This window comes from Caloenas nicobarica, chromosome 5 (assembly GCF_036013445.1).
Source record: "Caloenas nicobarica isolate bCalNic1 chromosome 5, bCalNic1.hap1, whole genome shotgun sequence".
Lineage (NCBI taxonomy): Eukaryota > Metazoa > Chordata > Aves > Columbiformes > Columbidae > Caloenas > Caloenas nicobarica.
The window spans coordinates 32,783,505-32,797,431 of NC_088249.1; the positions used below are offsets into that span (position 1 = coordinate 32,783,505).

General features: G+C 43.6%; 1 protein-coding gene across 2 annotated transcripts in view; it reads right to left on the reverse strand.

Moving 5' to 3' along the window:
* The window catches only part of MEIS2 (Meis homeobox 2), a 173,780-nt gene extending 160,109 nt beyond the window's left edge, over positions 1-13,671 (reverse strand). For both annotated transcript variants that reach the window (XM_065635126.1, XM_065635127.1), the window contains exons 1-6: positions 13,037-13,671; positions 11,762-11,994; positions 10,065-10,206; positions 9,450-9,500; positions 8,624-8,674; positions 7,569-7,718 (exon numbers count right to left, since the gene is read on the reverse strand). In XM_065635126.1, the coding sequence (XP_065491198.1) occupies positions 7,569-7,718; positions 8,624-8,674; positions 9,450-9,500; positions 10,065-10,206; positions 11,762-11,994; positions 13,037-13,048 (639 nt within the window). In that variant the 5' untranslated portion in view covers positions 13,049-13,671. The remainder of the gene's footprint in view (positions 1-7,568; positions 7,719-8,623; positions 8,675-9,449; positions 9,501-10,064; positions 10,207-11,761; positions 11,995-13,036) is intronic.
* Between the last annotated feature and the right edge of the window lie 256 nt (positions 13,672-13,927).

Here is a 13,927-nt window from a genome sequence, read left to right on the forward strand (position 1 = left end):
AATAATTGCAACATGTTCACCTAGGCTAAACTTTCCAGCGAACGCAGGAGTTATGTTAATTTTATGCACTGCAGGCTCTCTTAAGCTGGCTGCTGTTGGAGCTTCTTATCACACCTATGAAAATTACAATAATTAACTGGTAACACCTCGGCTATGTTTTAAGGCAAATGTCATCCAAAACTTCTCATACAGTATTTCAAAAGCTAGATCCGCCTTTCCATTTCAAAACCATAATGATTTGGAAAAGATCACTGAATAAGACTTTCTGCAGCTGAAAACACTTGCTGTCTCTACCAGGCTGAGTTGTTCTTGACCTCAGTTTGTAGATCCCGTTTTAGAAAGACAGACTGTATTGATTGGGAATTCAATGTATTTCTTGTGACAGAGTTTTCTAGAGGAAGCAATTTGACAGAGTTTTGTTGAAGGACAGAAATAATAAAATGAGATATTTACAAGATGGGACAGTAGAATGTTGGAGGAATTTGAAAATGAGGGAAATAGTTAGGCTTTAATATTATAAAAAATGACAAATAACTCTAGGGGTGGAGTTTACGGCCTCATAAAAAAGGCAGCATTCTTTTGCTTTGGACTAAGATCATTGTATGTGTCAGTGAACTTCTCTTTTTCTCCCCTAGACTGTTTCCAACTTTGTGTCCCTCAAGAAAAACTTCTTGGACAAGTGCCTAATCATAAGCAGTTATTTTATGGATGTCTTCACCAAAAAAATGAGACAAAATGACACATCTAAAGAGTACTTCACCAGAAACTCTTTATCAGTATAATTTAGGTACCTAAAGAGATCCTGATTTAAAGCCCGCTAACATTAATTGCTTTTTTTCTATTCATTTCAATGAAATTTGTACTAAGCTATCACACTGTAATCAAAAACAAACCACAAAAGCACAGAAAACCAGATAGCTTTAGATAAATTACACAAACTGTTAGCATGACTTCTCATATCTTCTTGCAAGTTTAGTAATATACTTTGCAGAAACACGTTGAAGAGTGTGGATGATGTCTGCCAAAGTGCAATTGCCTGTTTTGTGTACGTGTGCATACTATAACATTTTCACATACATATGACCTAAACTAATGCCAGATACCACAGAAGGTAAACAGTACACATGTATCTATTCCCAGTAGTTTTAATAATTGGGAGTCAAATATGGTGTTCCTCTTGCTCTTACCTAATTGTGTTAAAGAGCAGTGTTACCAGGAGAAAAGCAGTGAATACTGAGTAGAGCACAATAGAAGGAGATGGAAAATAGATACAAGAAGCTAGGTCTCCAGGGGCAGTATTTTCTATTTGCTGGGCTACAGACTCACAGCTGATAATGTAAGTTGTAATTAATATAAAAGCAGGAGACAATATGGGGAAAGCTTGTACTAGCAGGGCCACAGGAGATCACTCCGCTGCTATCCACTGTTTCTCATTTACACACACAGCCTTCCCTAGAAAACACAATTTTGCCTGTGTTTTTTTCTCTTGAAAGTCAAAAAAAAAAAAAAAGATTTAGCACCGCCATTGAATTTTGCTAAATCTAGAGAAGTGCAGTGGAAATGACAAAAGAGTCTCCTGATATACGAACCAAATCTGACGCCTTACTCTTTTGTCGATGCTGCAAATTCGGCGGAAACTAAGAATTTTTAGCTGCTACAAGATGTCTTGAATAAAGATGTTGTAATAGAGAGATGTGATATAGGATAACCATCTTTTAAATTGCAATTCTTACTTTGTATGCCCAGAATTTCCACTGGGCAAAGTCTGGCTAATTTTTTGTGAGTGTATGTAGTCCCGCTAAGGCTGATTCTGATCTCACACTGCTTTTTATGGTGGTATTAAAGACCCAATTAATCATAAGGAATTTGCTTTTTATTTATAACTGGGAAGTAAAATCAATCAGGCCAGCTGATACCCATGTGAGTAAGTTGAGCAGGATTTGGCTCACAGATGGTAACTGAAGTTTTAAGTATAAAACGGCAGCAGGATCAGGCCCTTACATTTTATCAAATGAAATGGACAAAACCATTGATCTTGCAGGAACAAGTAAAACACAACTTACTTTCATAAAAGAAACTACAATGGCTATAGAGCTCATTCTTTGTGAAGATGGCTGGACTCAAAGGTCTGGAGGTTGCCCTGGTAAATTAATTTTGCAAACACAAAACTGAACTGATCTACTGATACAGATGGCATTTTGTCCCCCAAATACAGGCCAGATCCCAGTCACCTTGTTCTTACAAGTAACTTCTGCAAAGACAGTGGAATGACTGACATGATTGATACCACCTAGGTACCACCATACATCAAAAGATTATATACTATGCCAGACATAGAAACCTATACACGTACATGTACGTGTGTTTCTGTGTGTGCATCCGTGTCTATGTTTTGTATGTATAAAGTTCAGGATGGTATCTTAAGAGATTGTTCTGGAGCACAATAATAATAAACTTACTATGTAAAGAAACTTTCAATAAGTAAATGAGACATGAAAAACTCTAATTTTGACATGACGTATGTTTTCTAAAAAGGACTACTGATATTACTAATGTTTATTTTCTTACAGATGCATATTTAATATGATAACTTTTTTCTATCAGAATTACACTATTTAGACAAAACACAAGGCGTTGTGGTCTATCAGATATTTGTGTATGTATGTGTATATACGTACAAGTTTTAATTCTTGTCCCTTGATTTTGCATTTGAGGAAAGAGTCAGGAGAAATTTTTGACACTCCTAGAACGTGGCGACATTCTGAAAAGCTGCGTGCTTTCTATTTTCCAATTAAGATTGAAATCAGACGTGTAATCCACCTGTCAGCAAGGAACGGAGACTTGAAAAATCAGGGGATTGCTGTTTTTTTAATTGTCCTTCTACATCATTCTGTGTGGCTACACTTCATCTAGACTGAAAGACAACTCAAACCAAAGAGGAAACACCAGCATCAAACAGATAGTGAAATACATTATCCATTCAGATTGAGAGAGACCAGTTTAAAATTAAAACACTCAAATTTGAGATCTAGAGTACCTTTGGTTGTGGAGTACCTTAGCACATCAAAAAGAGGAAACATACAATATTATCCACTGTCTCAGAAAGTTCCTGATGCTCCTTTCCCCTTCAGAAAGCACAGGGCCTACCATAACGTCCTAAGTCTAAAGCCACATACTAAGAAAATTGGTTACTAAAGAAAAAAGGTTGTCTTATTATTGTTGAAGTTCGTTACTTAGTTTCCCGTCTGACACAATGCAAACGGAAAGGGCAACTTTGGGGTTTGATCCTGCATTTCTGGCATTCTCAAAACTCCCACTGAAGTCCATCAAACTATGGCGTACCTGGAGACTGCGGTATCAGGCCCTCAATTACTTCCTCATTACTCAGTGAGATCATACCTAAAGGTTTAATTACGTGACTGGAACACACATATATAACCGTCTTTTTATTTGTTCTCATCTGCAGGATGTCAGGAATTTGCACAGACCATTCTTTGAGAAGAAGTATTAAAGAAATCTAAAATGCCTGGATGTCCAAAAGTACCAAATAAAAGTATCTCCCCATTTGAGAGCTGAAAGGTTTAATATTCAGACTAATGTTTCTCTTCTACAGCTAAGGCATCAAATTTCTAATCTGTCAACAGTCCTTTTATAAAAAAGAGATGTATGTATATTTCTATCCATTTTTAATTATATTTTATGAATGATGATCTGTATATTATTACCTCTCAGCTGCAAATTGACTAGAACACATAAACAAATATCAAAAAGACTGAGGCCCTGATCCTGCTCCCACAAAAGCCAGCAGAAGGAGATACATAAATTTCTACGGGAGAATTACTAAGCTTCAAAGTAGGTTCATCCTAAAGGAAGAATTGTGTGGCATCAGGTGAAGCCAGGTACAAAAGAAATACACTTAAAGTACAAAATATTATCATATGCTGAAAAAGTTTTAAAATCTCCAAATTTTACAATCATCACATTTTTCAGAGTTAAATAGCTCAAAAGGGGAGGGAGGGGAAGATTTGTTGTCAATCTTGACAGATACTTTAGGCTGAACACAGAATGCAGGATAGGGCCCAGAATGTTTATATTGAACAATAATAAATTGTCTGTGCTGGGAAACTCAACTTGAACTGCAGCTGGGAAGTTTTCTTTCCTCTTTTCCTTTTTTTTTTTTTTTTTCCCACTAACTGATCTGGTTCAACCAGGGCATAGCTGTAATTACCTTCTTCCCATCTACAGCTAATACCTCAGAGCAATAAAAAAATATGAGGGTGTTAAAAATTCAAACACTAATTATGGGCTGTTATATTTACTAAACACAGCAGAGTAATAACAAAACTTTCAGCTTCTTGTGGCCAGCACTGCACTATTTGATCTACCAAGTCCCTGGACCCTTTACACTTACTGTATTACATAACAGTTAATAGCGCACTAAAATAAAATTTGATAAACACATTTATTACCAAACACATATAGCACAACCGCTTACAGCTGTCTCCTTTTCCCAGCACAGGTGTACCTCTGAAGAGTTCGTTCTTTGGTGATTTTTGTTTTGGTTTCCAGTTAAGTTATATAAATAGTAGAGCAGTAGATTTTGAAAAGGGAAGCATGCACTGAGTACCCCATTTAAAGTCTTATGGTAGATACTGGCTAATCCTACAATTCTTTCTGTTACTTTTCCTTCTGCTACGTTTTCAGGTCTAGCACAGGAATAAAACTCAGACCTGCCTTAGCTCCTAGTTCAGCAACACCACCGTCACCCGTACTATCCCTTGCACTCACATTAAACACACATGGTGTGGCTTTCTACCAGTTAGTAAGAATAAAGGTGTATGGATATTTGGGGTGTCAAACAGCTGTCACAAACTGTCACCTCCACAAGAGAAACCTTGGCACACAACAAATTCAACAACACTTCTTTTTGGCTATCAGTATTCATAGCCAATCAGTTGAAATGCTCCTTGTATTTCATGTGCAAATAAAACCAGGAGGGGAAGACCCGTGGATCAGAACAGTGGGCCAATACATAAAACAGAGGAAACAACATGCTGTCTCTGTCCTTCTGAAGTGGCTCATCATCACCCCTGCACCAACTTTCACCAAATGAGATCTAGCCTGAGGCTATATATTAAATATGCATATCAAAGCAAATGAAAAAATAAACCTGGAGAGTCAAATTGGACAAATTTGCATGCTTGAACTACTACATTTTTCAGGTAGATGCTCACAAAAGATAGCTCATTTTTTGATAGTCTGGCGTGTTTGTTTTAGCCATTTTTAAAGCTTTTCTTTTTTTACGAATAAAAGTGGATTTCTTCCTGCTGGTACCTTGTACAATGTAAATATAAATGTGTACACACATAGTAGTTTGACTAAGCTATAAAAGAGTGTTAAAGGGGTTTTTTTTAGGAAAACAAGCTAATATAAAAAAAAAAATCCAATAAGGAGACACATTTCCCAAAACGCATGAATAAAATGTAACTATGTGATACAACTCTTCATTTCCCAGTTGGTGTTCTGGTTGCACAAATTATTGCTTCCTTTCAAAACAAATAGCAGGGGGCTAAAGTAAAAATGTTATAGCTCAAATCTCCAGGAAATAAAAGGCTTTAAATTATAATACCCAATGAAGTGGTAAACCCTAACGGGTGCAAGATAAATGGGTTGTCATATTTATTTGAATTTGTTTTTCGGGCCACAAAAGCAAGTGGAGATTCTTCTTAGGGAAGATAATACTTATCAAATTATCAAAATGCTAACCCCCTCCACTCCTGTCCTATCATTGTGTGTGAATTTAAATATTATAATGGAGCACTGCAAATTGGCTTGAGCATTCGCCATCTGCCAGAACCCTAAACAGGCTAGTTTATCTAATCTCTTCAATATAAACATAAGCATGCTCCATTTCTACACTTCCACTTGAAACACAGTCTTGTAAAGAAACTGTACTGGAGAAACATGTATCTTTTTTTTTTTCTCTTGCTCTGAATTATACACAATGACCCCCTATCTTTAAGGTTGCCTTTCATTTCAATTTCTTTTCTAGTACTCTCCCAGAATGCTTATGCACATGAATTTAGGGTTGTGAAATGACATAAACCAAATATTTTTGAAATAGTGTCATGCCTCATAGAGTTTATTATCTACATGTGAGATAGCTGATAAGCAGAGAAACTTTCAGGAACCTCAGCTTACATTTTTTTTTCTCTCAAAATAAGACATTTAAAATGTAAAACATTGCAAAAACCTTGTCCTTCAATGTTTACTGAACACAAATAGGAAAATGAAAGCTAAGGCTTGGGTCCAAAAATATTTCTCGGGCTCTGGAACTAAGCCGTGCCAGAAGGGGGGCATTTAGAAGAATTTATTACTATTTTATCTCCCAATTAAGCTTCAGTCCAGGTCTAGCATAATTATCAAATACACACACAAACAACATGTTTTCAAAGGAAACAAAAGCTCCTAGAAAGCTCATTCTCCCTGGGCTTGCAGCTACTCTCCTTAACACACTGGGAAATAAAGGCAGGCGCCTGTGCAGAAAGCATGGTTAACTTCACACCGGGTGTTAAATTAATATTTCAACCACTAAAATATTAGACTGTATCATTTAGATTATGAGTTCAATTGAATCCAAAACTGTGTAAACCCCTTTTCCCCCCAGGGAAGCGTTCCTATAAATAAACTAGAGTTCACACCCACTCTTTTTAACCAGAGCTATTCCTTCCCTTTTCTGCGGTACCAGCTGCAATCTCTCCCTTCACATCCCGAAGTCTCTCCGCGTTTACGTCTTTGGAAGGATCACACGAGTCGTTCCAAAACCCGGAAAAACAAAGGCACTCTCTTTACCACGCACACCGACGTTCAGTCCTACACACATAACACTAACTCACCAACTCCTAAAGTGTTAAAATCAACAGCTAACCTACGGTTACTCAATCATCATTCTCTCCAGCTTTCTGTAATACATTGTTAATAATTGCTTCATCAAGGTTACTGTCTTTTATTATGAAGATGCTTCAGGCGTTTGGCAATAAGTCCATATTCTGACAATAAGTTGCTATAAAGCACAAGCATTGGAAACTCTAATGTGCTAACCCCTTTTTTTTAATGCAATGTAGTATTGCCAATAATTCTCATCACTTGTCATCCCCACGAGAGGGGAGGGGGGAGCAAATCAGCAAACTTTCTCCCTAACTTTCCAGTCTCTGTTTCCTTACATTGCTGCATTGATTACAGAGTTGGCAAAGAAGAAGAGAAAGCACCGATCCCACATCAAACCGACAGTTTGCTAGCTCTGCAAGCCACCCAGACGAGGAAACTATACAAACTATTGCAAACTCGCTGCTTTACAGACAGAAACAGAAGGAACATTTTGCATTTCTACAACTTTACAAAGCGAGAGGAAAGAAAGAGTACAGATGGGATCCGAGGTTGCAAGAGGTTAAAGTAGCAATAATAGTCCTACTCATAGACAACAGCAGCAAAACAATGAAATAGGGGACAGGTCCTCCTAAGCAGGTTAAAGTCTTTAAAAGTGCCGTAAAGAAATCAGAAGGACTTACATGATCAGCTAAATTTGTGGAAGATCCTGAGAGTTCTTCGTGGTCTGATTTGGAGCTGCCATCCCTTTCATCAATAACGAGGTCTATTGGCATTTTTCCTTTCAAACAACTAATGTACCGATGGCAGAAGTTATCGCACAATTCATGAACCTGAAAACAGGAACGAAAATAATAGCATCAATAATGGCAAAATATCAGGTTGCAACTTTCTTTTTTTTGGTAGCAAGAACAACCCTCTGATCTACTCCACAAGTTACTCTAATTAAGGAGCACAATAGTTGAAGGCAAGGAAACAATAGAGAAATTGTTGCAGCACATATTATTCTCTAGAGACGTGCCGCAGCAACAAGTTAGAGAGAGAGAGATAGTGGGCTCAGTCTGGTGTGCAAAAGAAAATCCGATTTGACGATAACATCAGAACACTGGGAGCTGGACTCAGGCGGTATCTCTGGAACATGCACAGCCCATGCAGGTACAACTAGTCACTCGGGACGGGATCGGTTTAAACCAGGGCTGAAGAACGGTCTGCGTGGCCGGCAGCAGCAAAAGGAAGCTACTCGCGGAGGCTGTGGGAAGAGTCGTTCTCGTCCCAGGGCACAGCCCCCTCCCCACGCCGCGCAGGGGCCCCCTGCCTCTTCCAAACATTCAGTGCTTGCTTGGGGTTAACATGCCTGCCAGAGTTGGAGAAAGGCAGGAGTGCTTTCATTTCTCTTTTTGTTAAACATATTATTTCCGAGTCAGGAAAAGAGCTTCTGCTGAAGGAAGGGGTAAGAAGGATGGAAGGGGTTTAATAACATATAAATTTCATGACTCGGTTGAAATTACTCTGAAAAAAACCAAACCAAACCAAACCAAAACCGGGCTGGGCTGGGCATGGCTGTCGGGTGTCACATGCTCTGATGGCACAGGTTACAGTATCACACTGCGTTTCCCCTGTCTCCTCTGGCCATGTTTACAAGTCACCCAAACAGTAAAGGCGGGTGGGGAGGTGCTGGGAGGGATAGAGGTGCTAGGGAAGGAATGGCTTGCCCCCCGTCCACCTCCGTGACTCTTACCTTTTCTAATTCCAAAAGATGAAACCTTAGTACTTGTATTGCTTGGATCATCTGCAAGAAAGTTTTGAGCAAGGGGTTACGTAGGAGACAGGAGCACGGGTGCTGTGCAGAGCTGAGAGCCCGAGCGGGCAAGGGGGAGAAGGGGATTGTCAGGGCGAGCCAGTCATTATCCAGGATTTTAGCTCATTGGTCACGCTTGGACAATTTTGATCAACTTTAACCTAAGCACTTGATTTTTATCATATTTATTCCAGAAGCGGTGATTAGTGCTTTATTACCGCGATCTTGGAGAAACCCTCTTCCTCTCTTCCTCTCTTCCTCGCTTCCTCTCAACACCTCGGCCCTCATCCCTGAGGGTCCGCAGAGAAGTCAAGCACACGCTCCCATCCTCCCACCGCCCGCGGGAGAAAGGGTGGAGCGGGGGGGGGAGGAGAGGATGAATATTTGGGCATCTTCTTTACAAGCGGATTTAGGCACATTGAATATTGAAATCGTTCACATTAGCAAAAGAATTACGTTGGAAATCTCCAGCTCTCTCTTCTTAAGCAGTTATTTCCTTCACTTCAGCTTCCCGAGGCTTTCAAACACAGCTTTGCAATGCGCTGGGGTTCGAGAGTTTGCCCCGGCGCACTCTGAAAGTGCGGCTCTTTGAAGCCTCTTCACGGTAGCTCCCCGCCTCTCCCCCTCCCCAGCCTGCGCAGCCCGGGTGCCCGGGCCGGCAGCCCCCTGCCCCAGGCCCCGGACGGCGGAGGGCGCTTGCCGGCAGTTGGCGGCGGGGTCGGGCAGAACGGGATGGGAGCGGGGCAGGGGGGTGAGTAGGCCTTACCAAATTGTCCAACTCTGGATTTGAAGAAAAAAGTGGTTTTTCAGCACGGACCTGCAAGAAGAAGGAAAAGCGGCGTGAATTACAGCTCCTCTCCTCAGGCCTGTAACCTAATCACTTGAAGGGGGGAAAAAAAAACCCTGTGATAAAACCGGCGGGTACAGGTCAGATCAAAACCCGGCTGGACGCCCCGGAGTCACCCGTGCTGTGAAGAGGACCCTGCTCCGCTCCTGCCAGCCCAGTGCCGAGCCGGCTGCCCTTGCCACAGGAGTCCTCTCTTTTTGATCTCCTGCCTTCTTTCTCTCGCTCCCTCTGCCTCCAAAACTCGGGCACGGTTACAGTTCCCTTTCATTCATGCAGGAGGGCGAGGGCCAGGAGGCTCGGCCCGGCAGTGCGGAGGGGCTCCCGGCGCACGAGGGTCGGGACCAGCCGGGCCTCCAGCGCACACCCCCGCTGCTGCCCTTCCGTCCCGCCGGCGGCCGGAGAGGGGGCGCCGGGGGGGGGAGGTGGTTCGAGGTGGGGGCTGCCCCCTGCCAGCGCCCGGCCGTGTGGGTCGAGGAGCTGAGGAGGTGACGGGAGTGCTGGGAAGGGCCGGGGGCGGGGGTATAGGTGCCGGACCTGTTTGGCGAAGACGGCGATGTCCTCGTTGAAGGAGTCGGAGGAGCAGACGTCCCCGCCGGCCACGCCGGGCTCCCGGGGCGTGCAGGTCGCCAGCTCGCACTTCTCAAAGACCAGAGCTAGGAGGGGGAACAACGGGTGCCTACCGGGCAGTGGCACACAAAGAGAGGGGAGGGGGTGAGGGAGAGGGGGAAAGAAGAGCTCTAATCAACAAGTATTTTTTTTTTAATGCACGGACACACAGACACGGACACACGGACACAGCCGCGCTCTGCAGCCTCGCAGTACTGCTTCGGGCAGAGCAGGGGAGAGCAAGGTTTTGAAATAAAAACGCGGCTTTTGGTGTTGTGGGTTTTGGTTTTTTTTTTTTCCCCTTTTGGAGTTGCGATGCCCGAGCCGCATCCCCCGTGTAGTCCCCACAGATGAGGACAAAAGTGACCTCTCCGCCAAACGCACAAGGCACCAAACACGCTCATGCAGGCAGCAGCTCAGCTGGGAATCCTACACAGCTTAAAATAACGCGAAACCTGGAAGATCCCATCCCTACCCTCCAGCTATGACCTAAAATGAGAAGCACGGCTAGGCGAACTGCAAACTACTTAATACGTAATTTTATTTTTCAAGAGGCCTGCTAACAAAAATGTGGTGAAGTTTCCTGGCTTAGGAAGCACACCCAAGTAAAATACCAGCTGTCCAGATAAGTGAGCTGGGGAGGGGGTGGAGAGAGGGAGCACTTCGCGAAATATTTTCCCATAGTTGGGGTAGTCAGAAAAAAAACCATATATATTTTATCTGCGAGCTAAGTAGTAAGCATGCATTTGTCTCTTTTCCCTTTTGGCGCCTGATCAAGGCCTCACACTCTGTCATATATGTTACTATATTTCCTTTTAGGAAAATTTAGTATTTTTTCTAAAAGACATTGAAGTGAATCGGTGTCATTCTCCCCAAGCAATGCCCTAGCACAGGTTTGAGTTTTGTTGGGTACACGTTTCTTTTTAATCTTGTTCTTCCTTTCCTGAATAGAAAACCCAGCTCAGTGCCCTCAATGTATTTATTTCTTCTGTCTCAAGGAAGAACTGCTTGCGAGAAGCGAATCCCTTTTATTCTTACTACCTTCCGCGATGTGAATGGCTTTTTATTTACAGTGTTGGAAAACTGTTATCATGGCACGAAGGAGAACACCAGAACAACACTTCTCCGACTAAAATCCGGAGCAATGAGAGCCACCCCTCCTGCCTGAACTCCTAACTGGGGCCTTTCCCAGAAAGACAAAAACCCACGGAGGGGAACAAAAACAAAAAACAAAACAAAACCAAAAAAAAGACAAGGCAACACCACTTCCCCCCAGTCCAGCCTCTCTTCCCGAGAGGTCTGTTTTTCCAGGATCCGTTTCCCGTGGGTGCTGGCACCTCAGCTAAGAGTCAGGCTGGGATTGCACTCGCCCCAAAATTGCCAGCAGTGGCAATGCCACCGCGCGGGTCTCCCTCCGGAGCGGGCGGCTGGGGTCTCCCCGGCCGCCGCCTTCCCACCGGGGCTTCCCCCCGCCCCGCTCCGGGGCTCCGCTCGCCGCCGCCGCCCGCCACCACGTCCCCGCGGGAGCCCACGCCGCCCGCCTGCCCCGCTCCTGCCCTCGCCGCTCCGCGGGCACCGGCGCTGCGGAGCCGGGCCATGGCGCCGGGCGGCCCGGTGGCACCTACCCGTAGATCGCATCCTTGTCCCGCTTCAGGGCGTCGTTGACAGCGGAGCCCATGCTGGCCGGCATGACATTGGGGTGCGGGGCATGGGCGCCGTAGTGCTGTCCGGCGTGGAGCGGCGGCCCATGGTTGAGATGGTGCACCGGGGGGATCGGCCGGGGGGCGTGGGGGTCCCCGTACATGGACGCCGGCACCCCTACTCCGTCCATCCCGCCGTAGTGGGGCAGCTCATCGTACTGTCAAAAAACGGGCCGGAAGAGAAGAAAGAAAGAGAAAGGGGGAGGGGGGGGGAGAGAGAGAGGAATAAAAAAACAAACAAACAACAACAACAAAAGTCAGAAGAGAGTAAAGCACCCGGACAGACACGAACAGAGCAAAACAAAACAAGAACAGCCACAACAGAGAGAGAAATGTGCAAAATGAAAATCAACAGGGATCGGGAGCAGGGGCTGGAGAGGCTGAGGAAGCAGTGGGGGTGCAGGGAGAGGTAAAGGGGGAAAGTGTGTGTGCCTGCCTGTGTGTGCGGGGGGAGATGGTCCTCTTCAGCACGGGCAGGAGAAGCCCTAACAAGGAAACGGGGATGAAAAGGAAGGAAACGGAGGAGAGAAACTAGAGTTACTCTGCATTAGAAAGGAAGGACAAAAAAATAAAACATAAATGAATAAACAAGCAGAATCAAAAGCAACTATATAAATAAATCAACACTGGGAAGGAGAGAGTAAAGGTAGGGTGCATCGGGGGGGGGGAGGGGGGAAGATAAAGGGGGAAATAATCTGAAAGTTACCAGAAACATTATTTAGAAGCAATTCCCCTTGTCCTTGTCAAAGCCAGAGACAAAAAAAAAAAAAAAAAAAAAAAAAAAGAAAAAAGAAAAAAAAAGAAGGCAGCTATATGTGTATACATATATATACGTTCGTATATACACAAACGCACATATGTATTTCTTAGTCTTTCCTAGGCAGCGGCTGTAACGGCAGCAGCAGCAGCAGCAGCAGCAGCGAGCTTTCCCCTGTGAAACCCGTGCTACTGAGCAGGCAGAGAGCAGGGAAATCGCGCTGCTGGGGGAAAAGCTAGAGAGGAAAAAAGCGTGGAACAATTGCAGAGAGAGACACACACAGAGAGACACTCGCGCACACACACAAAAAGCTAGTGAATAATTTTTGCTGCTATTTTTTAATAGTGGCCGCCATCATCAGCAGCAACAGAGGAGAGCAAATCGGACAGGCCCCTCTTAAGAGAGGATTTATATATAGGTAAGTGTTGGAGATTTAAACCTACCCTTTGCGCCATCAGTCTGCGCTCCAATAAACTCCTGGATGTGTCGTATATTTAATATCCCAGTCCAGCAAAGAAAGTGATTTAGAGTGAAGAAGATTCCTTTTTTTTTTTTTTTTTTGCAACCCACTTATAGACTTCTCCTGTCCTCCAATATGGTAAATAATAATAATAACAACAACAACAATATGTAAAAAACAGTCAAGAACCACGATGAGTTTCTGTGTTTTCTTCTTTTTTCTCTCTGTCTTTCCTTTTTCTCTCTCTCTTTTTCCTTTTTTCTTTCTCTACGGAAAAAAAAAAAAAAAAATTGTCAAGCCCCCAAACTGAAGGTTACGATCGGCCCGTCAGCAACCCACATGTAACCAAACTGTCGTGTCTCATGGCTTTTTGCCACTCCAGCTGTCAATCAAAGCCAGGGAATGTCAAGGTAGTGAATGAATGATGGTTGATGATGATGAAGAAGAGAGGAGGAATCTTTTTAACCCCGGTTTCTTCTTCCAGTAACTCCGCGCTCGGGTTTTGCCTTTTAGGATCGCTATAGGGTTGGTTTTTGTTGTTGTTTGTTTGTTTTTTCTTTTTTTCTTTTTTTTAAGTACTGTGAAGGGGGATGGGGAAAGATGCGAAGAAAAATTGAATAGTTTGCAAAGCCCGGACTTCCCCCTCTCTCCTTTTTTTTTTTTTTTTTTTTTTTTTCCTCCTCCCGGTAGGTATTTTGTCTCCCTCTCTCTCTCGCTCTCTGAGATGTGTGAGTGTCAGTAAGTGTTGGCAGGTTGGCTGCTGGCTGCCTTATAGAAGAGGTTCAGTTTTGCAGCGCTGATCGGCGGGAGAATGAAGTGACGGAACCCGGAAGTAGTGGTGGCCATAGCCAGTCCTGCAGCGCGGCGGCGGCGG